At 36.6% G+C, this 27,961-nt stretch overlaps 1 protein-coding gene across 1 annotated transcript in view; it reads right to left on the bottom strand.

Annotated features, from left to right (window-relative positions):
• tusc3 (tumor suppressor candidate 3) overlaps nucleotides 1–27,961 on the bottom strand; it is a gene marked incomplete at both ends in the record, with an annotated part of 122,753 nt that overhangs the window by 37,768 nt on the left and 57,024 nt on the right. Inside the window, 3 exons of the mRNA XM_079813141.1 lie at nucleotides 17,778–17,867; nucleotides 18,553–18,693; nucleotides 24,898–25,038. Of these exons, the coding sequence (XP_079669267.1) occupies nucleotides 17,778–17,867; nucleotides 18,553–18,693; nucleotides 24,898–25,038 (372 nt within the window). The remainder of the gene's footprint in view (nucleotides 1–17,777; nucleotides 17,868–18,552; nucleotides 18,694–24,897; nucleotides 25,039–27,961) is intronic.

Genomic DNA, 27,961 nt, shown 5'->3' with positions numbered 1-27,961 from the left:
TCGTGCCAACAACTGAAGCATTCGCTCAAGTGCAGTGGCCATTTTCTTCCCTCAGTATTTCATCATAAAACCACATTAAAAGGAGCACTTGCTAGGAAGCAAAAATCCAGTCACTCAGGTTTGAATGCGCAGTACGTAGCTGGGAGCATTTATTGGGCTTTTGAGGAATTTAGCGTTTTCTGCAGGCAGATTGAATTTTTACCCGGTGTGGGAGCAACCTTTCATTACCCCTACACTGTCATCAAGCATTACATCTCCACTCACTCAATTGTTGGCGATGCGCTGGCCCTGCAGTGGCTCAGTGTTGGCATCACCATGAGTTTAGTCCCCCTGAGGCCTGTCACTCCTTCCAATGAGTTTCAGTCTGGTTTTAAAAGAGTGGGGCTGGGTGTATGTTGACGGTGGTTTTAATGCGTTGACTTAGATCTTATAATCGGCATATAAGTGCAAAACTGTTCACTCTAAGACATTACCAAATTAAGTGTGCATGGCGTCCTGTACAATATGCTGTGTATATTGCATTCCAGCCGGTTCTGTGTAGACATCTCTACCCTGAAATGAGCACTCTTTTTTGGGTGGAGTGGTTTTCATTCAGATCAATTTGTCTGAAGCGCCAGCTCATCAGCAGGCTGCTCTGAGAGGCACTTGGATACAGGCTGGCTGACAGCCAGAGAACCAGCCACAGACTATGAAGGGAACGGAATCAGTACTTATAGGGGTGTAAAGATTTGCTTTGTCAATCTTTCAAACTGAATGTACAAAAAAAATTTAATTGCATTTGGGCATGTGACTTGCCCACATGCCACTCAAAACCTGTTTGACTTTTTCTTCTGTTGAGCACAAAGGTGCATTTTGAAGAACTGGATCAGTCTAGAATGAAACTATCAAACCTAGATCAAGTGATTAATTACAACATCCAAATCCTGATAATGATTCATGCACAATGCACTAATAGCTATGTTTCCATCCAAAGTTGTCAATTTAACTTGTGTGCAAAAATAGAAATATCGCATAAAACATTTGCGAATAAAGCAGCGTTTCCATCCCACGTGTTCGAGAGAACAAAATCAAGGCATGTTATCTTGCGTTCGGATGCCTGGTATTTGGGAACGCAATCATGTGAGACACTTCTGAGAGGTCATTATATCGAATCATTCTGATGACAGAGTTTGGCTTAGGCATTTCAGAATGATCAAACCAACATTTGGGATGCTGTGCAATGAAATTGGTTCGCTGGTTTGTTCAGTTATACAATCACATCACTGTTGCGGTAGAGTTTGTTTTTTTGTTGAGAATCAAAGGATTTATTCAGTAAATGCGTTTCCATCGTAGTTTATGTGCATGTCTTCTTATTGGATAAAAAAATGTATCTGCCTCATTTTTAGAATTTATTCACTTTTTTATGCAATATCCCAAAATGTGCCTAAAAATAGGTGGATGGAAACATAGTGAACAAGGTCGATATCAAATTATGCAATACATTTTTGTCTGTCATTATCATGTGACTTCAGAAGATTTAGAACAAAGTGCGTGAACTGCATGGAATTTTTTTTAATTATTTTTGTCATTTCGGAACATTTATGTAATAATAATTATCATTAATATTAATTATTTAATAATTAATTGTAACATATATAATACATTTTTTTGCTCAATGGAGGAAAGACATACAGGTTTGGAAAGACGTGAAGATGAATGAATGATAACAGTTTTTTAATTATTATTATTGAGAAAACTACTTTTTTAAATAAGATAATGGATCAAAATCTGACATTTTGTTACAATTCTATTATTGATTTGAACTATTTAGGCATGATTCATAATTATTCTCAAAAATATGCATAAAAACATAAAATGGTCATAATAGATTTTTACATATAGGGTCAACATTATATTTTGGATAAGGCACCAATGGTACATACATTTACAACTATAATCTATTATTAGACTTTGTTACCTATGCATTTCATTTTCATTGCCAGATTAATGCACTGTGATTCATATGCGCTTCAAGCACAACGCAAGCACTTTCTGAAGAATGCATCAACAACCTCCAACACAGGCTGATGCTTACATAATCAAAACACATAATCAGGATATTCAAAACACTTGTAAACACACTCAGCCGTTCTTTCTCCACCGTTTTCAGTCCAGTTGGATGTGGCAGGGCGAAAAGCCTTTCAGAGTGTGTAAAATAAGGCTGCCAGCACAAGTTAGAGAAAGAGTTTTCAAGCCTGTCAAAAGAATTCTCAAGCTTATGGACAGGGGGATACCAAAAACTCCAGCAGCCAACGGCAACCCTTCAGCACAACCGTGTGGTGCCTAACAAGCTCAGGAAAGAGTTGCTCTGCGCGGAGCAAGACAGGTACTCCTAGACAGGACGAGAGGGTGCCGATTTCATCATATAGGACAAGCCATTAGACATCTTAGACTTCATTAGAGGCATCTGGGTAGGACAGCAACAAATCAGTCATTCCCTGCTACAGCTAAAAGCATAATTACTTCACTGCTTTATAATCATTGATTTTGACGTAAGCTAATTATTACAAAAAATAAACCATTTTAAATATTTTAACTATCACTTAATGGCCAAATATGACTCATATGAGGTTTGGCAATAGACTGTAAAAAAAAAAGATGGACAGCGTGTCTCTGCTTCCTTTCATTGTATAAAAATAAAGCCAAAATATCCCAGGAAAGGTCAGTGCCGAGTCTGCGCATAAGTGATCCTGAGGTGGAACCGCAGCATCAAGGTGCCGCCCATACTCCCATTCCCAAAGACTCAAATTGTAAACACAGCTGTCAATCACTACGTTACACACCGTCTTTATTTCATCACATAACTAACTAAACCAAATTTATTGGGAAAACAAACATTTTAACATAGATCTGCATGATGAGAACCTAAAATAACAGAAAACATCTATAGGAATTTTTTTGTTTTTTTTTTATAATTAGATTTTTTAGTTTGGCTCTTATCCCATTCGATTACATGGAGAGGGCAGGGTTTAAACTCTATACTGCAGCCAGCCACCAGGGGGCGATCAAAATAGGGGCGATCAAAATGCGTTGGCTTCTCTTTTCAGGACTTGTGCGGCCACACTGAGAAGCGTCTCGCTGCAGCATGCGGTGGACATCCAAACCAGCCCAAATCCAAGAGTGACGCCAGAAGCCACGCCAATGTCCAAAGCAGTTCAGTGGAAACTCTGCCCTGCAGTGGATTCCTAAAAACCCTTTTCCAAAACCTACAAACTACAAATCAAGTTTTCGGGGCGGAACGGAGATGGGGAGTCACAAAGTGATGTATTGGACATGGGCATATCTCCTGACGTCACACTTAGATGTGGGCAGGGTTTGATTTCCAGCGCAGAATGCAGCACGCCCTACTTGGGCACACTTGGGTTTGGCTGGTACATTGCCCCTGCTGGTTCATACCGTAACTAGACCTTATGAGGACATCATTTTTGCTATGGATTTGACTGGACCATTAAAGTTTGAAACATGTTACATTAAAAAAGGGTAGGTAAAAGGAATGACAGAAGTATTCTTGGTTTAATACAAGTTATGCTAAAATTGACAGCAAAACTATAGTGCTTTATATGCTTTAAAAGCAGAAATGCGAAGCTTATAATTGAATAAAAGCACTTAAATTTATTCTTATGTTAAAACTTGAGTATTATTTGAGCTGTAAAGTTGTTGTAATTCTGGTAGTCACTGAGGTTTTAGGCGTACATGGAGTTGTAAAATTGGGTATAATTTCACACAGAAAAGATTAGCAAGAATTTTTTTTTCATATTAAAATCACGGAAACATGCATATTGTTTAAGTTTTATGAATCAGTGAGTACTTTGTTTATGGGTTGAACTCATTCACTTTCACTCACTGGAACCCAGATCTTTGTAGTTTTAAAGAAAAGGGGGGGACAAGCCAAAATTAATATTTGTGGTGATCAACATTATAGCCACAGGTCCATACATGACCCACATTTGGGTTAAAACAACCCAGCATTTTTTAGAGTGTATGTTGACCTTTGATAATTTTAACTACTTCCTTACTAACTGCATCCAGTAACATCACCACCACAAACCCCACATGAATGTTTTACACATATTTACAATGCCTTAAAATAACAGCTATAAATAGACCACCTATCGACCACATCATGCGCTGGATACAAATAGACAACACCAAACTCCATGGAAATGGATGAATGTCAACAAAGAAAAAAAGGTTTTGTTGGAAACTGACCAGCTGTGAGAGGTCACAGTGTCAGACAGTCTGGAGTCTTCCGGACTGGATCTGACTGACGGCTAGAGCGGATACCAATGGAGAATCAACAATGAGACAAGAAAAAAAAAAGAAACAATGCTGCCTTCCAAACAGGTAATACAAATAACGAGGCTGCTTGTTTAGAAATAAAACCTTTACTACAAGTGTTTCGTGGTTATTTACTTACCATTCATTAGCTGTCACAAATAAAATGAGAAAAGTTAACCATAAAAAACTTCTTCAGCCAGAAAGTCCTGCTGGCAAAATGGAAGATTGGCGTCAACGTGATTAATTCACAGTTAATCTGCCTTTCCTTCTCCTATTTGTTATTTTCCTTTTGGCTTTCTTTATTATTCTTCTCCGCAGGTCTCTTGTTTCAGCTGTAATTAAAGCTCCCATTTGCTATACAGATTCATTTTTATTGCTACATTCCCTCTGCATCAGCGAGTACAGAAAAAAAGAAGAAGAAAAAAAAAACAAAGTCGCCGGGAAGAGATCTTGAAAAATCTCCGCCTCAAGTGCAACATTTATTTAATGCTCCAGTTCACAGTGCAATTCGGTTAATAAAGACTCCCCAGCAAAGTTTCGTCCAAGCTAAAAGCCAAAATATTTGCGGAGATGTAATAAAAGTGACAACATACTGGAAGGGAAGGGCAGATGATTTACCTCTTACTGTTGGTAGATACAGAGATGCTGCAAAAGTTCATTAAGGAATTGTGGGAAATGAAATGAAAATGGTGAACTGAAGCAAGACTAATGCGGGCAGAGGAGCTGGCATCTTAAGGTGACTTTGAAAGAGAACACCGAATATACGTGATCATGTCCTCAAAGAAAGATCAAGAGACAAACTTTTTAAACAAATGAATAGCACAAAAAGCAGAGTTCAGGCCAAACGCTAGAGAATTAACCTCTTTCTGGTCCAGTAATTTGATTGGTCAAGCAATTTGCATCACTCAACGTGTCTGTGTTAACATTCCAAACCAGTGTTTGCGAGCGGTGTGAAGTGACTTTCTACTTTATCATGGAGAAACAACGTTTTTAAAGAAAAAAGTCTCACTAATGACTTGATGACCATTGTGAATCTTTCAAATGGGAATAATGCAGGTACTTTGGGATACAAAAGTGTTAAACTTACTAAACTTAAACTAAATTTATTTCGACTGATACGTTGATCTGATTTTGTATAAAATGAAAAGCATTTCATAACAAATAACCCTGAGTGCCTTTTACCAGGACTTGGTGGCTTTTTTAATCATTATTAAAAGCCAAAAAAGAACGACAAAATAGATGCCTTTATAGCATGGTATAAAAACCAGGGAAATTATGAGAATTGTTCAGCTGGCCTAGAGCGTGTTCATCCTGAGTATCAACGCAGCAAGGTGTCTGTTTGTGTGTGTGTGTGTGTGAGAGTGATCCATCCTAAGGTGCAAAACCACAAGTAGATGCGTAGCTTCACCTCACATTTCCTCGCCATTTCGTCAGTAAGCACGCAGATGCTTTCATTATGAAAACAACCTTCTACTCTCTAAATGGGTTTTGCTCTGGGCTGCAGGATGAAGCCGGAGAAAATGTGGAAATGGCACTTTCAGAGTCTGACAAGAGAAATATAATTTCATGCAAATGTAGCGTTTAGTTTAGAAAATCAGGGTAATGTTTTTCTCCCCCAACCACTGTCTCTTGCACAACCTCTTTCCACTTTTTTTTTTAATTTCACACTTCAATGCACAACTATAAATGATGACCAAAAATCTATCTCAGCAACATGCTATAGTTTTGTGTACGGCCTTTTAGCAAAGAATAATATTTTTTTTTCTCAGTGATAACTTATTGCATGTACTCTTTGGCCTTTTGTCGCAAAACTATATATACAAAATTATACAATTAAATATAACGAAACGAATAATATTGTGACGAGCGAGAGCCGTGAGAGAGTGACGCGAGAGTTCTCGCTCACTCCTACCACGTCTCTCGCTTGCCCACCTCGCCACAAATATATATATATTGGTGTGCAATATGCATAAGAATACAATTATCCTGCCTCGTTGTTTGACATTTAACTAATATATAATGTATAATGTGTTTAGATTATTACCTGGAAAAGCCATATATGGGCAATGATGTAACTCTTACATTTTATTTATAATACAATGTATATAACATTTTTATGACGTGTTTTAGTATTCACCCAGTAGTACTGTGAGTGTTTGGCTGGAGAGCGTTGAAGAGTTAAATGTGTGCAGAAGTAAAAAAATCTATTTGTACAACAAAATCTCTCTCCCCGGAATTGATTTATGACGTTAAACAAGAACAGACTACGGAGAAGTCTTCTGTCCTATCGTAAGCATTTTAAAATGCTTATAATTTAGGTCAGATTCGACTTGTGTGTTCACACTTGTAGTTCGGTTTGCTTGGTCCGGACCAAAAAAACAACAACAACAGCAACAGCAACATTTAGTCCTGGACCACTTAGCGTTCACATTGGCATTTTGGGATAAATGTGCTCGTTGTATGTGCGTAGCCTACATATGATGGTATTTGACCAGATGAGAACTCGTAAAGAGCTTATACAATGTGTGGAGTCAAAATGGCGGCAGGAATCTTTCCGTCACACACACAAACGAACATCTGCTGTGAGGAGATGCGGTTCTGATGCCTGTACCGAACTGTGATGGGCAACATCACCACTATGACCAGGTATGTAAGGGTTGGATGCAGCTACTCGGCCATGGAAACCCATTCCATGAAGCTCTCTACACACTGTTCTTAAACTAATCTAAGCCATCTGCATGCCTTTAGGTGATTTGGAACACCTGAATTCAATGATTTGGAGGGGTGTCCCAATACTTTTGGCAATACAGTGTATGTGTATAGTTTTAAATGTCATAACTTTCTAAAATATTATCAGACAGTAGTGGTTCTGCAGAATCAGTGTCGGCCTGTTCATTGCCTGCTCAACTTTTTTTATTTTTTGGGAGTATTAAGAACGAGTTGACACTGTACTTTTACACTAATAGAAGTGTCCCCTTCAGAACCAGGGGATTAAAGGACCTAATATCAAGAAATCCTCCTGTTGTGAGCTATAGATGTTCAGTGCCTAGAGTATGGGATTCATGGCATTGTTAGCAGTGTGTTTATGTCTCTGGATCAATGTTCAGGCCTGAATATTTCATAAAGGCTGTCTTCAGGCTGCATTCTCAGAATAAGAGGAATTATAAACAGAGTCATAAGACAATAACACAGAATAAGAGAATTAACAATCTCCCTCCTCATTATCTCTTCACCAGCACATCCTCCAAATAAAGGAACCATCATTTACCATCCAATCCTGTAAAAACAAATGAGACACACTATGAGCTTTTTAACAATATATAGTACATTGGCCTCTGTGGCTCTGGTTTAATTGTCAGTTGGAGATGCTTTTCTGCTCATTTGTTTTCTGCCTTTTTGATTCCTGTCTTATTCTGAAAGACTGTGAGCTTTTTATACTCCAAGAAGTCAGGCATTTGGGGAGATCTTTCCTAGCTATTAATAGAAGCTCAATTATTGAAGTGTACAATTAATGTATTTTTATCTCCAAATCAAATAAACGAACAAGACTGTAATACTTGATTCTGATTGGCCAAACATGGCATGTTGTAGTCAAATATGTTTGAATAATGATTTTGTATAACTGTCCAACTGATTGTCGTCCCAACCAGTTTCCTTCATACTGTATGTCTCTTGTAGCACTTTGCGCTGTCTGCAGACATAAAACAATAATTTGAACTGAAATCAATAATTTCTGTTTCATATTTCTTGCTTTGTATCTAGGTTTATTTGATGAGAAATAACAGAGTGACTGTCTATTATCTTATTACTGAGTGTGGCTTTCACACAACTATACGTTTTCTTTGCACATTTAACTGCAACATGACTGCTGGTTCTTCATCTTTTCTTAACCTTGGGACTAAGCTCCAAAAGACCTCAAGAACAGTTCATAAAAGACTTCACTAGTTCATAAAAAACTGGACTAGTTTCCCATAATTTCCCATTAATCACATGAAAAATGTCCCATTTTTTCATGTGATGGTAAAGTTGAATTTTCATACATACAAACTGCCCGGCTAAAAAAAGTCAGATCTGCTAAAGAAAAAGGCAAATGCTTAAGAATCTTCGATTGGATCATTATTGCAGTGATTATTATGTTTCTAGCATGTTATATGTTTGGCAACAGATCTTCTAACCCTAATTGTTGGAGTGTGTGTTTAAATGTTTTCTTTACTGTCACAACTTTGCTGTCACTGAGCACAACTGTTTGAATGCTAGTGTACACATAGTCTCAGCCTCAGACATCACACCCACGAACCGTTGGCTGAACGTCTGATGCATATGGCACACTTATCTGGAAACACTTCAGGAGTTTAAAAATTGTCATCTGATTGATTGAATTCTACAGGATGTCCACGAGACGTGTGTTGCGTTCTTTAACGGTCTGCATGGAAACAAATGCTATGACGCCAAACTCCCTCATGGAAGAGGAACGGCGTTGTTTACAACTGTGACAATGAGTGCTTACCAGGATCAACTAAATGCTGGATTTTCAAAAGTATGTGAAGCTCGCACCTCAATTGACCTATTGGTAAGCCCCACCCCTCGAATGTAGATGAGCCAATGGCAGTTGAGTATCAGTTGCGCTGGGACCGGAACTCGGACATCTTTAGGTTTCAGTGCCATAAAGAAACATTGGAAAATCCGAAGCTCTCATCGGTTTGATGGCGTTTATGCTACAAAAATGGTAAACCAATGTGCCTGGGGTACTGTAACACTGATATCCTGAGAGGATTTTCTGGTTGTCAAACTCTTAAGTTACGAATAAAATTTGTTACAACCCGAAATAACTAACTGTTCTTACCTCATGTAATGTTAACCTGATAAGCTTCATGAGCACGTGCACGGGTTGAAGCGCTATTTTTAGCACGAGTGTAATGTTTGTTAATAGATTTAACGTAAAAAAACATCATTAATCTTGACAAACTATATATCATTCTAAAGGTCTAAACCTCAAGCATCGAGGACAGACCACTGTTTTTCATTGAAAAGCTTATAACGGCTGTATTTTTGCATCAATGTAAGCAATACACATCAACGATTTTATAAATAAAAACAGAGTACATACCTTTAGTGTCCTAATTACGAGCCAAACACGCATCCATTGCAAACAATTCCAGAACGAATGGAAAGGTGAGGGTCCACTGAATAACATCCCATAGAGCATTTTAATCCAACGAAACAATAACGGTGTAATATTGATGGTTAATCCTTTGTTTACATTGCATTTCTGCGGAGCGAAGTATCATACTAGACTGTTATGCAATAAAATAATGCACCAAAAACAGTCTCCCGGTAGAATAAAGTGGCATGGGTTTAAAGCTTAGAATGTTACGAACAAAATCCAACTAACCCCACTCAAAAACATGCAAAGATAGCCGCGATATAGTCAAAAATATCCAACCATAGCGATCGTTTTATCTGATGTCATGACGTGCTCATCCAATGATAATGTCTGTTTATCTGGAGCCAATAAAAGCATTGAATCGTCATGACTGACAGAAAATGTAGCCAATGAGCACACGATTCCAACGAGACCTTGCATGTGTATGTTTGTCACATGGGCGTGAATATTTATTCATCTGAATGTGCCAATGTGGCGCTATCTCCGACGAGATGCTGCGAGCCTGACACCCCCCATCTGACAGCTAAAAGCTAACGCGCTAGTAAACAAACAGAGGTCTCTTTGTAGTAACTGTTTGCTAATCTTACTAACTGGACGGAATGTATTATCCAATGGATCGTCAAAAGAAGTCTTTATTGTGCTGAAATGCTTTATTTGAGCTCACTCGAAGCAGCGATGTGAAAAAGGAGAGTGAACACAGCGGTGACGGTGCTTGTTGACAGAGAAGTTGATCCAATAATATACCGGTGAGTTGCTATGTGTAGTTGTTTATGTATATTGAGAATGTGTGTGAGAATGTATGTATTTTATTGTTTCTGTGTGCTAGAAAAAATGCAATATACCAGTATGCATTATACATATGCTGATATTTTGCATTTTTCCTAGCACACATGGGGAAAAAGTATATAATTTTTCCCCATGTGTGTGTAAATAAAACATATATATATATATATATATATAACACATGTAATTGTTTATATATATATATATATATATATATATATATATATATATATATATATATATTGAGACTGTATTTATTTTATGTTTTTCCTGTGTGCTAGAAAAATTACAATATACCAGTATGCATTATACATATGCTGATATTTTGCATTTTTCCTAGCACACATGGGGAAAAAGTATATATAATTTTTCCCCATGTGTGTGTAAATAAAACATATATATATATATAACACATGTAATTGTTTATATATATATATATATATATATATATATATATATATATATATATATATATATATATATATATATATATATATATATATATTGAGACTGTATTTATTTTATGTTTTTCCTGTGTGCTAGAAAAATTACAATATACCAGTATAGATTATACATATACTGATATTTAGCATTTTTTCTAGCACACACAGAAAAAAAAAAAAAATATATATATAATATATAAAATGCATTTTTTTCCCCTGTGCTACAAAAACAAATTGACGAAAAAAGAAAAGTTCTGGACGGCCGACCATCTGTGTGATTGTTGAATGCTCACTGTATCACAGGCCATTATATTGATTGTAGGACTGTGTGAGAATGTATGGGTCGCCGTCAATATGAATGCTCACTGTATAGCCGGCCGTTAGATTGATGCTTGGGCTGTGTGAGAATGTATGGGCCGCCGTCAATATGAATGCTGTCTAACCGACTGCCCATCAGTTTCATTGTTCATGGGATGGCCTGTAATTAGAGTGAATGATGACAGTGTGATTGTTGATTGAATGGGCAAACTATACAGAAATAGGACATGCAGTGCTAATTCTCTTTCCTTTCCTTGCCATTCTACAGGCATCAGGTTGAGTCTTCAGATGAGCTATGGCATCCAAGCACCAGCCAACCAGCAGAAAAGAGAAGAACGCTTTCAGATTCTTCAAGATCTGCACTTGCTGTTGTAGACCTGAATCGGCCAGTAAAAGGCCAGTAAATGTTTTTTTTTTTTACATTTGCAAATTGTGTGTGTTTTTATAGCTATATATTTATATTATATTGTTATTTATATTACTAGTTATATTTATAGTTATTATACTTATATTACTTGTTGTATTTTCAGTTGCAAAGAAGTTTAGCTCTTTTTTATTAATATTTCATTTTTATTATATTTTTATAAGTTCTGTTGTACAAATAAATCACTAATACAAAGTCTTATGGTTCTGCCTATTATTTTATAGTTGAAAAAGCATTCAAGCATCATATATGATGGCTAAAACAGCTTGCAGTACACTTCATAACATTAGGTTATCAAGTCTCCTGTAGGTTTCTTGGCACCTGGACATATTCTTAGAAAAAAGCATGCAGGAACCCCATTTTTCATGATATCTTCGTCAAATTTTAAATATAAACTGATGAGACTTTTGCCTTTCAATTCATTAACTAACTGGATTCCTCCAGGCTTATTTTCATATATTTTTACATCAAATAATAAAGTGTTCATTGTAGCACAAATCATCTTCAAGACACTTCAACTTCTATAACTGTTTGTCTTTCTAAGTTTTTTTCTACTTTAATGTTTGGGTAATAAACTGTAAAGTGTCTTCTTTTTAAAGATGTCTAAATTGTGCATGTAGTGCAAATTGTTTAGCAACTGCAATTGTTTTAGTTGGGAGATGTCATTTCTGGGGATGTGCCTCAAGCAGGCGGAGGGAGAAATGGAACAGACATAGTCTTGGAAAAAAGCTTGCAGGAACCACATTTTTCATTATATCTTCCTCAAACTTGAAATATAAACTGATAAGTCGTGTGGCTTTCAATCCATAACTGAACTGGATTCCTCCAGGTCTATTTTCATATATTTTTACATGAAATAATACAACATTCTGTGTAGTGCAAATAATTTTTGAGGCATTTCAACTATTATAATTTTTTATCTGTTTGAGAATTATCAACTCTGATTGCTTTTTAGTAGAGTCCCAAGTGTCTTCTTTCCAAAGATACCTTAATTGTGCCTGTAGCACACTGTTCTCAGGAGCTATAATTGTTTTAATTCAGGTAGGTCGTTTTCAGCTGTGAGCCCCAAAGTGGGGTTGCAGTTTAACAGGTTAACAGTGTAGGTCAAAAACACATAAACGTAGGTCTACGTTTCAGTCCCTCTCCATATTAAACTGGTTAAATGTAGATTAATTGAATCTTACCCTGCGGTACATGAACAGTGTTGATCCTGGATGTTGTCATCTGCGATCGTGTCGACCATAACATGAGGCTTCTCCCGTTTGCATTTAGATCTGTAAAGCTAGCTTCCAAATTAATCTCCCACCATATTTATTTTTAAATCTTTTATATATGTAAGTCCCACTTGAATTCTCCTCGACGAGAGGTGGTCCTGTGTCACAGATTTTTTGATTTATCGTCTAATTTGTTTTTGTATATATTTTTGATATTTCTGTGAGTTTAGATATGTTTAAGGTCTGCATTATCTGTCTTACTAAGAGAACTCTTATTTTGATGGGTATTAGGGCTGGGCGATATATCGCATGACATTGAGCCATATCGCATTAATTATCACGGACGTATCGCCTGCGATAATTAATGCGATATGGCTCAGCTTGTCAGTGAACTACGGCTCTGTGTAGTAAATGCTGCTCCATCTGAAAGCAGGTGATGGCGATTTACTACTAATCAAGGAACCGGCTTTACTGACGAGATGCGCATAACAATGTCATGCGATATATCGCCCAGCCCTAATGGGTATTATAGTCTACGGGTACTGGTAAGGCTACGGGTACTAGTGAAAGAGAGAGCTTGCAGTTTATCACAGTTGTTTTCAGATACAAAGTTTACAGTTTATTAGCACCCCCGAAAAGGCATAAGGTCTGTATGTTTGTTTACTGTTAGTTGTATGAGTGTTTTTGTTATAACTTGCTGTGTATGTTAATGATAATGTAACGGAGAGAGATAGTTTGTGAATGAGACGTTAATGCGCCCTTCTGCTTTGTTTGTTCAGCTCTTACAGTGATTTTCTTTTTTTTTGTGAGTGAAAAACGATATAATAAACTTCATAAACCATCATTTAAGTTTGGCCAGCAATCGGAGGGGGTCCGCTACATTCTGTGTCCAAAAACATCTCGGGATAAGGTTTTTACACTGACAGCTGTCATTGTAAGACAGTTAGCAACTCTGTTTGTTTGTCCGAGTTAGCAACAGTAACTAAGCGGGGCGGGGCTTACCGATAGGTCAATTGTTGCATTAAACTTGCACAACGTTCTTGAATGAATCATTTATAGACGCACGCCGGTCTATTATTGCATGGATATCAACATTTTCACACCCCTAAACATGACGAGGAACAAAACAAACTGTGATTGGTTGCGTTACATGTCAGTCAAACGTCCTCTTGGGCGGTCCTTGACCGAATGAAAGCTCCGGGAAAGAGTCCAGACCTTCTGCCATCAGTCTGAAGGTCTGGCTACGCGAGACTAGTGTACACATGACAAAAACAGATTTTAACAATCTAGAAAGAGTACAGTTGATTCGCATAATATAATCATAGTATGTAAGGTTTGACTTGAGCTGAAAGAGCAGAATACAAATAACTTAAAACACTTTGCTAGCAGGTTCATTGTAATTGATGTAGCTGATGACTTAAACATATTACCGGTGATCACTGTAACCATCTGACAGATTTTTGTCATCTTATATATTAGAGTCAATTAAACGTCATTTGAGTCTGAGTAAAATAGGGCCAGACTTACTAAACGGGGCAAATTAGCTTGAGAGCGCAATTCCATAAAAGCACAGATGGGAGTGGACAGTTCGGAGTGAGATCTACTGACAACACGCAAATTAAAGCACACATGCAGCCGGATCATTTGCATAAAGACCAACGCAATTTACCAGTTAGCGTCTGGTTTAAGACACACTTTTTTTGGGGGGGGGGGGGCGGCTAATAATGGCGCAAACACCAGTAAATTTACGAGCCCAAACCTTTGTTGATCACCTTGCGTGATTCATTTAATACTGTCCTCCCATAAATTTTGCGTCTGAAAGGGAAACTCCTACAAATTAATATGCAATAAGGTCAGCCGCAAAAATAACTGTGCCCACGCCTTTTCAGCGCTAATTTATCACTGCGCGTCATTAGTAAATCCTGACAGCAGTTTTTTAATGCCAAAAGAGGGTTTGCGCGGGCGCAAGCTGTTAGTAAATCTTCCCCATAGTGTCTAATTGATGACTGTGACATGATGAAATATTTACTATATTTAAAAAAAAAAGAAAATTTTGACAAATACTTTAAAAAAATACTGTTATACCGCCTAATATGTTATTACTCTGGAATGCCTATATATTTTTGCTCTACCTGGATACAGAAATGTTTTAATTGTCGATTGAGACTAGGCTCTGGAAGGTAATTTGCACCAAGGTCTTGAGTCAATGGGTGTATAATTTTACAATAGCACTAATGGTATATTTTGTATAGCACAGGTTAGATGTTACAACCCCTTACCTCACTGACTTTAATTTCTCTATGTCATCAGCATTTTCATTTCACCTCTGCCTCAGAGGGCTATTAGATGAAGAAACGAAGCTTCAACTTCCTGTCTGGAGCTTAATGAGGGACGCTGATGAAGTGCTACTGGGTAGGATTATGCACTGAAAGAAGCTGATACTCTTATTTATGTTTGAATAATTAAAAGGCCTTAATCATTTCAGATTTATTGTGTTATTGACTGGAGGGATCACTTAGAAGCCAATAAGAGTTAGATGCAGAACAGCAGGTGAGTGCAGCTGCTGTGGATTGTTTCTGTGTAAATATATCACAGGATTGTACATATTAACAACAAGCCTTGGCTGTATTAAAACGGTTTGCTAACTTCTGCCATGAGCGCTCCATTATTTAAACAAACACCACACACCTCGAGAAATCTGTTCCATTGTTGTGCTGTGTCTAGCTAGCATTAGGGTTTTTTTTTTTTTTTGGAATAATAATTAATATAAATCAAATCACACTAAATGTTAAATTGCCCTGGTAAGAATATTATATTACTCTATTAGCATACTATATTTAATATACGATATATACTATAACCGGGTTCCAATTTTCCATTTAAAATTCTATACTTTTCCAGACTCAAATTTCCAATCTTCTCTGTTAATTTTTTTTAGATCATTTGTAACATAAATGGTTCATACAGCATTGTTTTCAGCACTATGTTTGGTGTATATATATATATATATATATATATATATATATATATATATATATATATATATATATATATATATATATATATATATATATATATATATATATATATATATATATATATATATATATATATATATATATATATATATATATATATATATATAAAATGTGTTTTTTTATTTTTTTTTCTTGAAGTGACAACATGCACTTAACATACAGAGCTAAAATGCTTTATAACCTGCATATATTCACCTCGGACACATCATTTTAATAATAAAAATGTGATTTGATGTTACATAATCATCAAACAGCAAAGTACAGTCTGATTTAGATCATCGTTTTCTCCTTACTTGGTTGCTGGTTAAAGTGGCATTTGAGTGAACATTCTCTTAGTGAAGTTCAAAAGATACTTGCTTATGCTAAAGACACAGTTTTGCATAGTGAAAATGTGTGCCTCGAATTGATTCAGTCATGTTTGACAATCACTAAAGGATCACTTAACTTCAAAAAACATTTTGAAAACATTCTGTTCTTGTATGTACAGAATAATAAATAAATAAAATACATTTATTTTTTAGAAAACTGAATAGGGGCAATAGTCTGGAAACAAATATTTGTCCATACTTATCCAGACCTGTGTAACAGTGCTATAATAATACTAGCACACACACAATACCATTTAATATTTTTATTACTATTTTTTTTTTTTAAAGAAAATTTATTTTTATTCAGCATTCAACCTTGTTTCCATCTGGGTCGTGGGACATAATTGCACCATTTTACCATTTCTACAGATTAAAGTGAGCAGCGCGTCAAAACAACGGAGTGCTTCACACCACAAGCGCTCAGGGTCGTTCATGGTAATGTTCTTTTGGATCTATATCTATATTGATCTATATCTCTAATATTTTTATCTATAGCCAAAAGCACTTCATTCAAGCTCTTCCTGCTCTGTGCACATTGCTTCTCTCTTTCTTGCTAAAAGCGTAAAGCACAACATGAAGCGCTGCGGATGACGCGGTTATTTTAATAACAGTAGCAGAAACACGGTGAGCAGCAAAATTTCGCTAAAACAAGAATGCAGCTAATGCAATTATTTTTATCTGTTGAGTTTTGATTATTAGATTATGTACATTGTTTGTTTTAGTAGTTTATTGCTTGGAGCAACATATACAAATGTTCCATACTTTTCTTAGGAGGTAAACTCAGCACCCGTTTCTCAGTCCCAAAGCCTTCTATGTGCCATACACAAAGGCACATAGAAGGGATATGTAAATAATAAATAATAATAATAGCCTGATAAAACATCTGATCTTACCTTTTTATATTCATATCTAGAGAAAAATTTACTGTCTTTGGTAAATTTTGGTTCAAATTCTTCGACATCACTGCTTTGGCTCTCTGGGCCAGAGATTCTCATATTTAATGAATATTTTGAGTGTTTAGGATTTGTTTCTTTTACAAAGTACTATGGCTGCCCCGATGGAAATGTATAACTGCTCCAAAAAAGTATTTCATTGAATATCCCTGTTATATAGAAAACAGTTGAATGGTAATGTATGGTGTGTGTGTGTACTAAATATGCCTTGCATTGTTTCCATTTCATAGATTTTTATTTTTTTTGCCTCATATTTCTAGAAACAGTGAGCAGTCTAGAACAGTGGAGACATGAAAGGATAGGAAGTAGAGTGGAGGGAGGGAGGGATGGTTAGATCGGAAAATGTCATGAGCCAGATTCAAATTCGGGTCATCTACACAAAAATACCAATGCATGTGCTCTACCCTCCAGGTCACTTCTCCGACATCCAATTCACGTTTTTTCGTAGTTCTGTCTGGCTCCATCACATTATTTGGATGCCAGTTCTATTTACACAGAGTGCAATATTTTTTATTTATGAATGTAGGCTATAACCTTTGTAGGAATTAATATTCCACAAGATTCATTGCCCAAGAACTGACAGGATGGGCCATATACCAGTTTGTTTTTAGTTAGCAAAACTTCATATAACGGATAGCCATTTAATGCACAGACACAAACAAAGAAAACCAAGTCATGAAAGAACACAAACTAAGTTTGGAGAGGTTTAGATAAGTTCTGAGACAAGAAGAAGGCTCTATGGGAGTAGCACTTACCACTTGACCATTTTGAGGGTTCTTGTGGGCATACGGAGGACCACGAATATGATTCCACATCTGACCTGAGGTCATGGCAAACACCACACACTGTGGAAAAGAAAAAGAGAGGGAGAGTGAGATTGCAAGTTTATTAGGTGAGTGATATGGTGATAAGAGAATAACAAACAGAAAGAGTGAACGATAAAGATTGATTACACTGTTGCAGTCAAAAAAAACAACAACAACCTTTCTTCAAACTGCCCTTATAATCAATATGGTGGATAACAAACTTTATCCATCAGAGCAGTAAAGGTCAGCCACTTTCAGACTTTGGGGAATAAATATCGAAAGCCCAGGTTTTACAATTTACAGACAACACAACACTTTAAATCAAACTTTTATGCAAGACACAGCACATAATTTTGGCCTCAGGTAGTAAGAAGCACATTGACTCTATGCTTTCTCCCCTTGAGCTGTTGTCTTCTGTTTTTATTGCATCATCTTGGGTTTAGATACAATAAATTGGCCTATTTTATTGCTTAAAAAGTCTATAAATAATTTTAATCTAGGTTTACTCCATGGTCAGCTGGTTTTATTTTATTAAAGGACCTTATAAAGCAATAGCAAAAGTGTTGAAGTTGTTGAAGTAGTTCAACAGTTCTAGAGCCGGAGAGACATGACCATTGTACTGGTGCCAAGATAGGCATTGTTGTTTGATCTGGACAGTTGTCAACTGAAAGCATGGCCCCAGCAGTTTAATTTGAATTAGGGCTAAATAATGAACATTAGGTACCAGTGCAGCCATGGCCCAGCCAGTCTTGTTGTAGATGAACTCCAAGTTGTTTCTGCGGAGGTAGAGGAGCCCACCGACCAGAGACACCAGCAGAGCCAGAGCGATCGTACCCGAGTAGTTTGGTGGCCGGAACACCCGAATCTAGACAAAAAAATTATAATATAGGTTTCAAATTTTGACCAACACCTTATGTTTAAGAAACAATGACTTGAACAATGCCATTGCTCCATGAACAATAAATGCAAAAATGAAGTGGAAGCAACAAAATCTGACTTTTTGTAAAAACTTAACATGTTAACAACATGTCAGTGTCACAGATTACAGTAGTTTATGTTTGATAAGTGACCTAGAAATAAATTTGAAATACTTATTGATGTATTACACAATTACATCATCATTTTAAAATTGAGCCTATACTGTTATGACTGAATATAATTGTACTAATAACAATAGTGGTAGCATAAAGCATACGAATTGTCAACACCAATACAATTTTGAAACTTGACAGAGTATGGTAAAAACATTATTATTATTATTATTATTAACAACAACAACAGTAAAGTTTACAGCAATTTATATAGAAAGATACAAATAAGTGACAAAACAGACAGATAGATAGACAGACAGACGGATATATAGATGGATAAACAGACAGATAAACGGATGGACAAATGGATGGATGGATAGATAGATAGACAAATAGACGCAAGCCTATACAAGTAGGTCTTAAAACATGAAAAGAAAAAGGTTACAGTTTTCAGACAGCTGTCCTGTTTTATCTCTTCAAGACAAAAAAATGACGAAATATTTATGAACCTCACTCCACTTTCAACATGAAAAAGTAAACCTTGGTGTGGTATTTATAGATAAATGTATAGAGAAATAAATGAACTAGGCTAAGGTCAGGGTCACTGAAAAAGTGAAAAAGGAAATTAAAGCGTGTTGAAGTGCTGAAATCTAAAGCACAAGGTTGGCACCTTCGTAGATGAAAACAGTCATTGGCGGTTTGATGATTCTTTTAATTTGTAAATGGCAGTTTTTAAATGGCTTTCAACCACTTGAATTCGTATATGTATATGGTCTGAATATCTTACTTTCAAATAAATCCTTTCCTGAGGAGGAAACTTCATTTAAAACCACTGCATGTGAAGTCACTAACTGTCTGCAGCGAGGCAATTGCCTCAGGTTTCAGACACAGCCATTGTCTACTGAATGCATTCATTCCTGAAAAGGTTGACGATCCCTCCCTTCTGCACTCTTTTCTTCGCCTTAGGCCAAAAGTAGACCCAGAGGGCTAGTAAGTCTAAGACGCATTGGACGCTCAGGATGCTCTATTTATGAGTGTTGTGATGCGAGACCCAGAGGGCTGTAAACACGTTTAGTGCCTGTCGTTCAAGGTCTTAATGTTTCCCTTCAAAACGTGTACTACAGCCTCTGCTGCTGCCTCCAAATCAGATCAGATTAATCTAGGATAAAAATGGCTGACTTCATCTATAATTCTGTCTACTCCAGGGGGTGGACGAGCAATGATCCAGTGCGCACAGATAGGCCGACAAAGACTAATAGCTAATTTAGCTAATGTTATGGTAATTTAGTAAACAGAGTAATAAAATAAAATGATAAAATAAAAATACAATAAAATAAAAAGTTATGGTAATTTAGTAAACAGAGTAATAAAATAGAATAAAATAAAAAATAAATAAAATAAAAACAAAATACAGTAAACACTTTTTGATGTATATATTATGCTTGCATTCTCTCTACTTTTTCTGAATTTTGAATGAATGAAATGAAAGATAAAATACAATAAATAATAAAATAAAATAAATAAATAAAATAAATAAATAAAATAATTACTATGGTAATTTAGTAAACAGTTATAAAACAGAATACAATTTAATTTTTAAAAAAATACATTATAATTCGCTCTACTTTTTCTGACTTTTGAATGAATGATAAAATAATTAAAAAAAAATACTATAAAAAATTAAAAGTTATGGTAATTTAGAAAAACAGAATTATAAAATGGAATAAAAAAGAAAACAAAATAAATACTTTTGATGTATACATTATGCTTGCATTCTCTACTTTTTCTGACTCGAAAAATGAAATGAATGATAAAATAAAATACAATAAAAAGTTATGGTAAACAGAGTTATGAAATAGAATATAATTAAATAAATAAATACTTTTGATGGATACATTATAATTGCATTCTCTCTGCTTTTTCTGACTTTGGAATGAATTAAATGAATTATAGAGGAATAAAGCATCCCGTTCTATTCAAACATTTTAAAAAAGGGTTTTCCTTTAGCCAGGATACAACATTATAGTTCACAAAGTGCTTCTGTGCCTCTACAGAAATGTGAATTGGAGATGAATCAAAGATAATGAGTTCAACTGCATGGAGGGAAGAGCGTTAAAGACATATGACCTCGGCTGCAATCTACACAGCACTTCTTAATCAGTGCACTCCATCGGAAGAAAATCTGCCTTAAAAAAAAAGTAGCTTTTCATCAACTCTGACATAACTTAGCCCTTCCCTAAAGGTGATAGATACCTTAAGTGACTTATTCAAAAGTATTAAAGCTGAAACCGAGGTAGAGTCTTAATAAGGCAGCTGAATTAGTGCCAGTGCTCCAAGGCAGTCGACTGTAAACGCATTAAGGTGCCGGTGATATTTTTCAAAGAGAGTTTCTCTGGAGGGAAAATCTATGTTAACATGATGGGGAAATCAGATGTTATCTGTCTCCATTTCCTGGGGACCCCATATCTGGGTCTGCTTTCGCATGACAACGCTGCACATTTCTACTTCATAGGCTTTGTGAATCCCTCAGTTTGCACATTTCCTCACTGATCTGATTTTTTTAAAAGAATTGCATTTAAAAAAAACGCTTGATTTACCAAGCAAGCAGGAAAGAGTTCACTATTCCAGACGGATAAAACAAAGCAAGGATTACAGAAGCCTGTACTGTAATCGTTGAAAACACAGAAGAAATCCTTTCATCAAACTAATGTTTTTGTATGTGCCCTCAAACACTCTTGTCAGACATAATTATACTTTCAAGCTTTTGGCATCAGTTATACAAGCACTATATTATCATGTATAAAAAAATATGAGCTAACGTGTCTTGAAAGGTCACAAAGAGGTTGCATTTTCAAAACGTGTATTGAGATTTATTTATTTCCATTTTGGCATCTGCAATGTTGCTCCTAAAAGCTGCTTCACAAACAATGACTAAACTGAATTTTTTTTTTTTTTGTTGTAAAAGACACCATTATAAAAGCTGAATTAAATGTTTGATACAAATCGCAAATAAATGTGTCTGGAAGGCAGAGCACTCTACTTTCAACAACAGTGCTTTTATGTTTCAAAACGCTGTCAGTCATGTACTTAATGATATGCATTTACACTTTTATTTGCTAAACACTGAAATGCACCAAGAGTGATATGGAATACATAAACTTGTTTGTACAAACTCTAGAAATGTTATTGGTTATCGACTATCGATTTTTGACTCTCGTTCAAAAGTTTGTGCCAGTAAGTTTTGTTAACATCTTTGAAAGAAGTGCAATGTGCTCACCAATACAGAAATTTTTCAAATAACAAAATACAGTAAAAACAGTACAATTGTGAAATAGTATTACAATTTAAAAACTGTTTTCTATTTTAATTACTCCAGTCTTCAATCTCACATAATCTGAATAACTCTACATTCTAATATGCTGATTTGGTGCTCAAGAAACAACATTATTATCAATGTGGAAAACAGCTATGATAACTTTTTCCAGGAAGAAAGTGTATACATATACATATACATATACATATATATATATAGTAGTGCTGTCAGTTAAACGCGTTATTAACGACGTTAACGCAAACCTATTTTAACGGCGTCAATTTTTTTATCGCGAGATTAACGTTCTTTTTGGTCTAACAAACTTTGTAGTTTTTTCACATGCTGTTGCAACAACTAGTAACGTTAGAAAAACTACAACACCACTCCGGATGTAGCTAGACCGGAAACAAAACATCAGGCACGCTGCGGCTGCCCGCACTCGTTTGGGCCATTAAAAGATTAGACGTGGATGGCAAGCCTGAGACGCCGACATGAGAAACGTATTAAGCCATGGTTTAACTCAGGGGTCTTCAACTAAAAGTGCTTGTCTTGAGCGCTGCTTTCTGCTCTGACACCAGACGCGAATGAAGCGTTTTGCGCGAGTGATTTAAGTCAATGCAAAGACGCAAATAGACATTCTGCGGCGCGGATTAAGCGGCGTGCATGTCGCGTCATTCGCGTCCGGTGTGAACGCACCATCAGTCTCTTCTTCACTGCATGCTTGACCGCGCGTCTGGGTCTGAACGTAGTAACTGAGCATTGCAACGTTAACTGTTTCATTACGTCAAAAGGCTTCGCGGTCCGGATTCGGACCGGAGTCCACTAGTTGGCGACCCCTGGTTTAACTGCACTATAGGCGGAGTCCTAGTTTACCTTGCATGTGCACTTTGTAATTTTATTTTGTATCACCCTGTTTTGATCCCTTAGAAAGGGCTGTTGAAGGGGCTGTTTGTGCAACAAAGTATTTTTTTTCACCCTTTTATTGATGGGCAGTGTTACATTGTGTGAGCGATTATTTGCTCCAAGTGAGAATGTTGGTGTGAAATCGAACACTAAAGTATGCCAATGTTGTTTTCAATAAAACAAACATTTGAACAAAGCAAGCCGATCCACTTTTCTATGTTGAGAAGAGCATTAAAATAAGAAAAAATAATGGGACAAAAAGAAATCAAGGGACATTTAGAATAAATAAAAATGTGCGATTAATTGTGAGTTAACTATGACATTAATGCGATTAATCGTGATTAAATATTTTAATCGTTTGACAGCACTAATATATATATATATATATATATATACATATATACATATATATATATATATATATACACACACACACACATATATATGTACACACATACACATGTATGTGTATGTGTACACACACACACACACACACACACACACACACACACACACACACACACACACACACACACACACACACACACACACACACACACACACACACACACACACACAAGGCATAACATTATGACCTTTAAGACAGGTGAAGTGAATAACACTGATTATCTCTTCATCACGGCACCTGTTAGTGGGTGGGATATATTAGGTAGCAAGTCCTCAAAGTTGGTGTGTTAGAAGCAGGAAAAATGGGCAAGCGTAAGGATTTGAGCTGGTTTGACAAGGGCCAAATTGTGATGGCTAGACAACTGGGTCAGAGCATCTTCCAAACTGCAGCTCTTGTGGGGTGTTCCCGGTCTGCAGTGGTCAGTATTTATCAAAAGTGGTCCAAGGAAGGAACAGTGCTGAACCGGCGACAGGGTCATGGGCAGCCAAGGCTCATTGATGCATGTGGGGAGTGAAGGCTGGCCCGTGTGGTCCGATCAAACAGACGAGCTAATGAAGCTCAGATTGCACAAGAAGTTAATGCTGGTTCTGATAGAAAGGTGTCAGAATACACAGTGCATCGCAGTTTGTTGCGTATGGGGCTGCATAGCCGCAGACCAGTCAGGATGCCCATGCTGACCCCTGTGCACCGCCGAAAGCACCAACAGTGGGCACGTGAGCATCAGAACTGGACCACAGATCAATGGAAGAAGGTGGCCTGGTCTGATGAATCACGCTTTCTTTTACATCACGTGGATGGCCGAGTGCGTGTGCATCGCTCACCTGGGGAACACATGGCACCAGGATGCACTATGGGAAGAAGGCAAACCGGCGGAGGCAATGTGATGCTTTGGGCAATGTTCTGCTGGGAAACCTGCCATCCATTCATTGAAACGGTATTTCCTGGTGGCTGTGGCCTCTTTCAGCAGGATAATGCGCCCTGCCACAAAGCAAAAATCAGGAACTGTTTGAGGAGCACAACAACGAGTTTGTGGTGTTGACTTGGCCTCCAAATTCCCCAGATCTCAATCCAATCGAGCATCTGTGGGATGTGCTGAACAAACAAGTCCGATCCATGGAGGACACCTCGCAACTTACAGGACTTAAAGGATCTGCTGCTAACATCTTGGTGCCAGATACTAAAGCACACCTTCAGGGGTCTAGTGGAGTCCATGCCTCGACGAGTCAGGACTGTTTTGGCAAAAGGGGGACCAACACAATATCAGGGTCATCATGTTATGCCTGGTATGTGTATATTTACTGTAAATTTTGATCAATTTAAAGCATCTTTGCTAAATTAAAGCATAAATTTCATTTAAAAAAATAAATGATTGAATGGCAGTGCAGTATATTGTTTTGCATGTACATACAGTACCTGCACATCAGTACGGTCTGCGATCCACTTGGCCAGCTGCTCGGAGGCAAAGCCAATCCGCTGAAGGTCAAAGGTGTCTGCCCTCTTCGGCTTCCCTTTGGCTGGGAAATGCATGAAGGTTGGCGCAGAGTTCATGTTCAGCTGGAAGAGAGGAGAGAGAAGAGGAAGAAAAAGGCAGAAAATATAAGAGAGAAGAGGAGCAGGAAGCATAGGAAGGGAGGAGAGGAGAGGGGATGGGGAATGATGGATTGAAAAGAAACAAGAGCACAAAAACATTAATATCTGCTAATAAATCAATAAAGCAGCAGGAACAGTGTGATGTGTATTAGAGAGATTTCTTTTAATAAGGAAACCGGAGCAATTGAAGAGCCTCCAGAGGGAGGTAAATTACCCACTACAAGAATGAAGGGCCAGAGAGAGAGCAACAGGATGAAATAATAAAATGTTGGTTTTAGCAGATGGTTCACCCAAATATTTGAAAGTGTCGTGTTTTTTTGACCCAGTGCTGTTCCAGCTAAGGATGTGCACAAGTACTTGAGTACTCTAAAGTGACAGTAGTCATCGATCACAAAAAAGCTAAACGTAGGTATTAATACATAACTTTCAAAGACATAAAACATAGGGCCCTATTTTAACGATCTAAGCACATGTTCTAAAGAGCACTGCTCAAGTGCACTTAGGGTGTGTCAGAATCCACTTTTACTAGTTTAACGACGGGAAGAATGGTCGGGGTGCCTGGCACAAGGTCTAAAAGGGTTGTCCTAACGTTGTACTAAAGGGTTGTGTGTTTTGGGCCTAATGTGCAATAAACAAATCAGAGTCTCATCTCCCATTCCCTTTAAAAGCTAGTTGCGCTTGTGCCATGGCGGATTCGCTATTTACATGGCGGGATATAGACACCCTCAACCTGACGAGTCAGTTTAAATACATGTGTGTATTGCCACGATTGGTCAAATAATTAGTCCAATTTCATTCGTCATTACTGCAAATAGGTAGGCTAATTCTGATACATGCAATGACTATCCATTATGACATGTAGTAGACATTTTTTTTATTGATGTACACAATAATACTCTTTTACATTTTAATCCTTTAATATGTTTGAGTGCTGCTGCGCGTCCCTGTGTGTGTATTAAGCAAAGTGTATGCGCGTTGTTGACCCGCTTATAGGGGCATATTACTAACGTGCACTTTAAATAACAAAAAATATATATTTTGCATTGACTTTAGACCAGGTTTCAGTTGGTCACTGGCACAGTCCATTTCAGTTGTCTCAAAATAACAATGCGCCAACAATGCCCCTGAACACACCTTGTTTTCAGGCTAGACCATTGGTGCTCAAATGGGCGCAAATGCATTTGCTATTTAAACAACGTGGTGCTGGACATGAAAATGATAACTGCGTCGGGCTGAAACTACTGGGCTGAAAAACGTACTTTTTGTACGTAGAATATAGACCTATCTGCAACATTTAAATGTAGCATTATTACCTTTTTACAGTTACAAAACGTTAAAAATGTATGAATCTTTCATATCAAAGATATCTGTATAAATTTCCCTTTTACCGTTGTACAGGTAATTTCCCAGATACATGTAAGATTCCTTTAACCCTACTCCCAAACCTAAACATACCCATTTTATACAGAATACAAAAAATAAAATGTAAATGGACAGAGATAGGGATATGACGATTTTAGTAACAATATAGCATTAAAACGATATTTTGAGCCGCTAATCCTACTCCTACTCCTAAACCTACCCATAACTATTTCTGAAAACTACATACAGTTATGAAGAAAAAACATAACAGACAGAATATTTATTTTTGGCGAAATTACCAAAAGTCGTTCAAGTGACGATGTCTTTTGTGAATTTATGTTGTGTTTTGGTGTATTTTATGGTTCTATTGTCAGTTGCTGGAGAAAACAACTTTTGTCTCACGACAAACAAACAAAATATTACAAATTGGTTAAATGGTTAAAGAAATGTTATTAATTTTAAGGTTTTAAAGCATAGTCTTGTTTAACATTATGCAATCCTCTGAAACAACTGTGTAGATGAGTAAACGGTGTTTAATAAATGCGACAGAAAACATGTCATTGATATGACAATTGAATACATTAGTCAACACATTTATGACACTTTTAATATTCATAAGTAGGAATATATAAAAATTTGTTTGTGGGTAAAGTTTTTCCGAGTGTTCAAACAGGACGTGTTCTGGACTGAGTGCAACACGTTGGAACACAATGGAGGATGTTGTGAGATGTGTTTTAATTTTCTTTTAACATGACACACAGCCTACAAATAACACCACATGTGGTGTGAGATGTACAAAGACGTACAAAATGACCCAAAATTCCCATCTCTAGTTCCAACCTTGTATTTTCCTTCTTCTGTGATACACAAAAGGAAATGTCCTTTCTGAGCTGCTCTGTTACATAAAAGAAATATGGAGAGTGATTCATAATGGCAAGCTCAAAAAAGGACAAAAAGCAGCATGAAAGTATCATAAAAGTGATACATACCGTAGTATTGTGTGCTATATTATAGGTTTTCTATAGCCCATGGTCAAACTTGGTCAAACCATTTTCTTTTTAACGGAGATCAGTAAACTTAAATTTTTCGCTTTAGTTTTTGTGTGTTTCTCACACAAAGCTATTATATGGGCTTAGAAATAATATGCAGAGTGATATGGATGGCTTTTGGAGCTTAACAGTACCCTACCGGTAAAATTACTTTTATATTTTTAAATTATAATATATATATATATATTATATATATATATATATATATATATATATATATATATATATATATATATATATATATATATATATATTTTTTTTTTTTTTAAGAAGTCAATTCTCATTAACCATTTTATATTTTTTAAATACCGGTAAAAGTAAAGCAGCCATTACTCCAGTCATCCAGTGTCACATTATCCTTCATAAATCATACTAACATGCAAATTTGGAGCTCAAGAAACATTTATGTTGAAAAAAGTTTTTATTGCGTAATATAGGAACATTGGAATGAGTCATGGGTTTGGAGGGCATATAGT

This window comes from Gobio gobio, assembly GCF_949357685.1.
Source record: "Gobio gobio genome assembly, chromosome: 3".
NCBI lineage: Eukaryota > Metazoa > Chordata > Actinopteri > Cypriniformes > Gobionidae > Gobio > Gobio gobio.
Note: the sequence above shows the minus strand (reverse complement) of the source record. Positions and strands in the feature narration are given on the sequence as shown.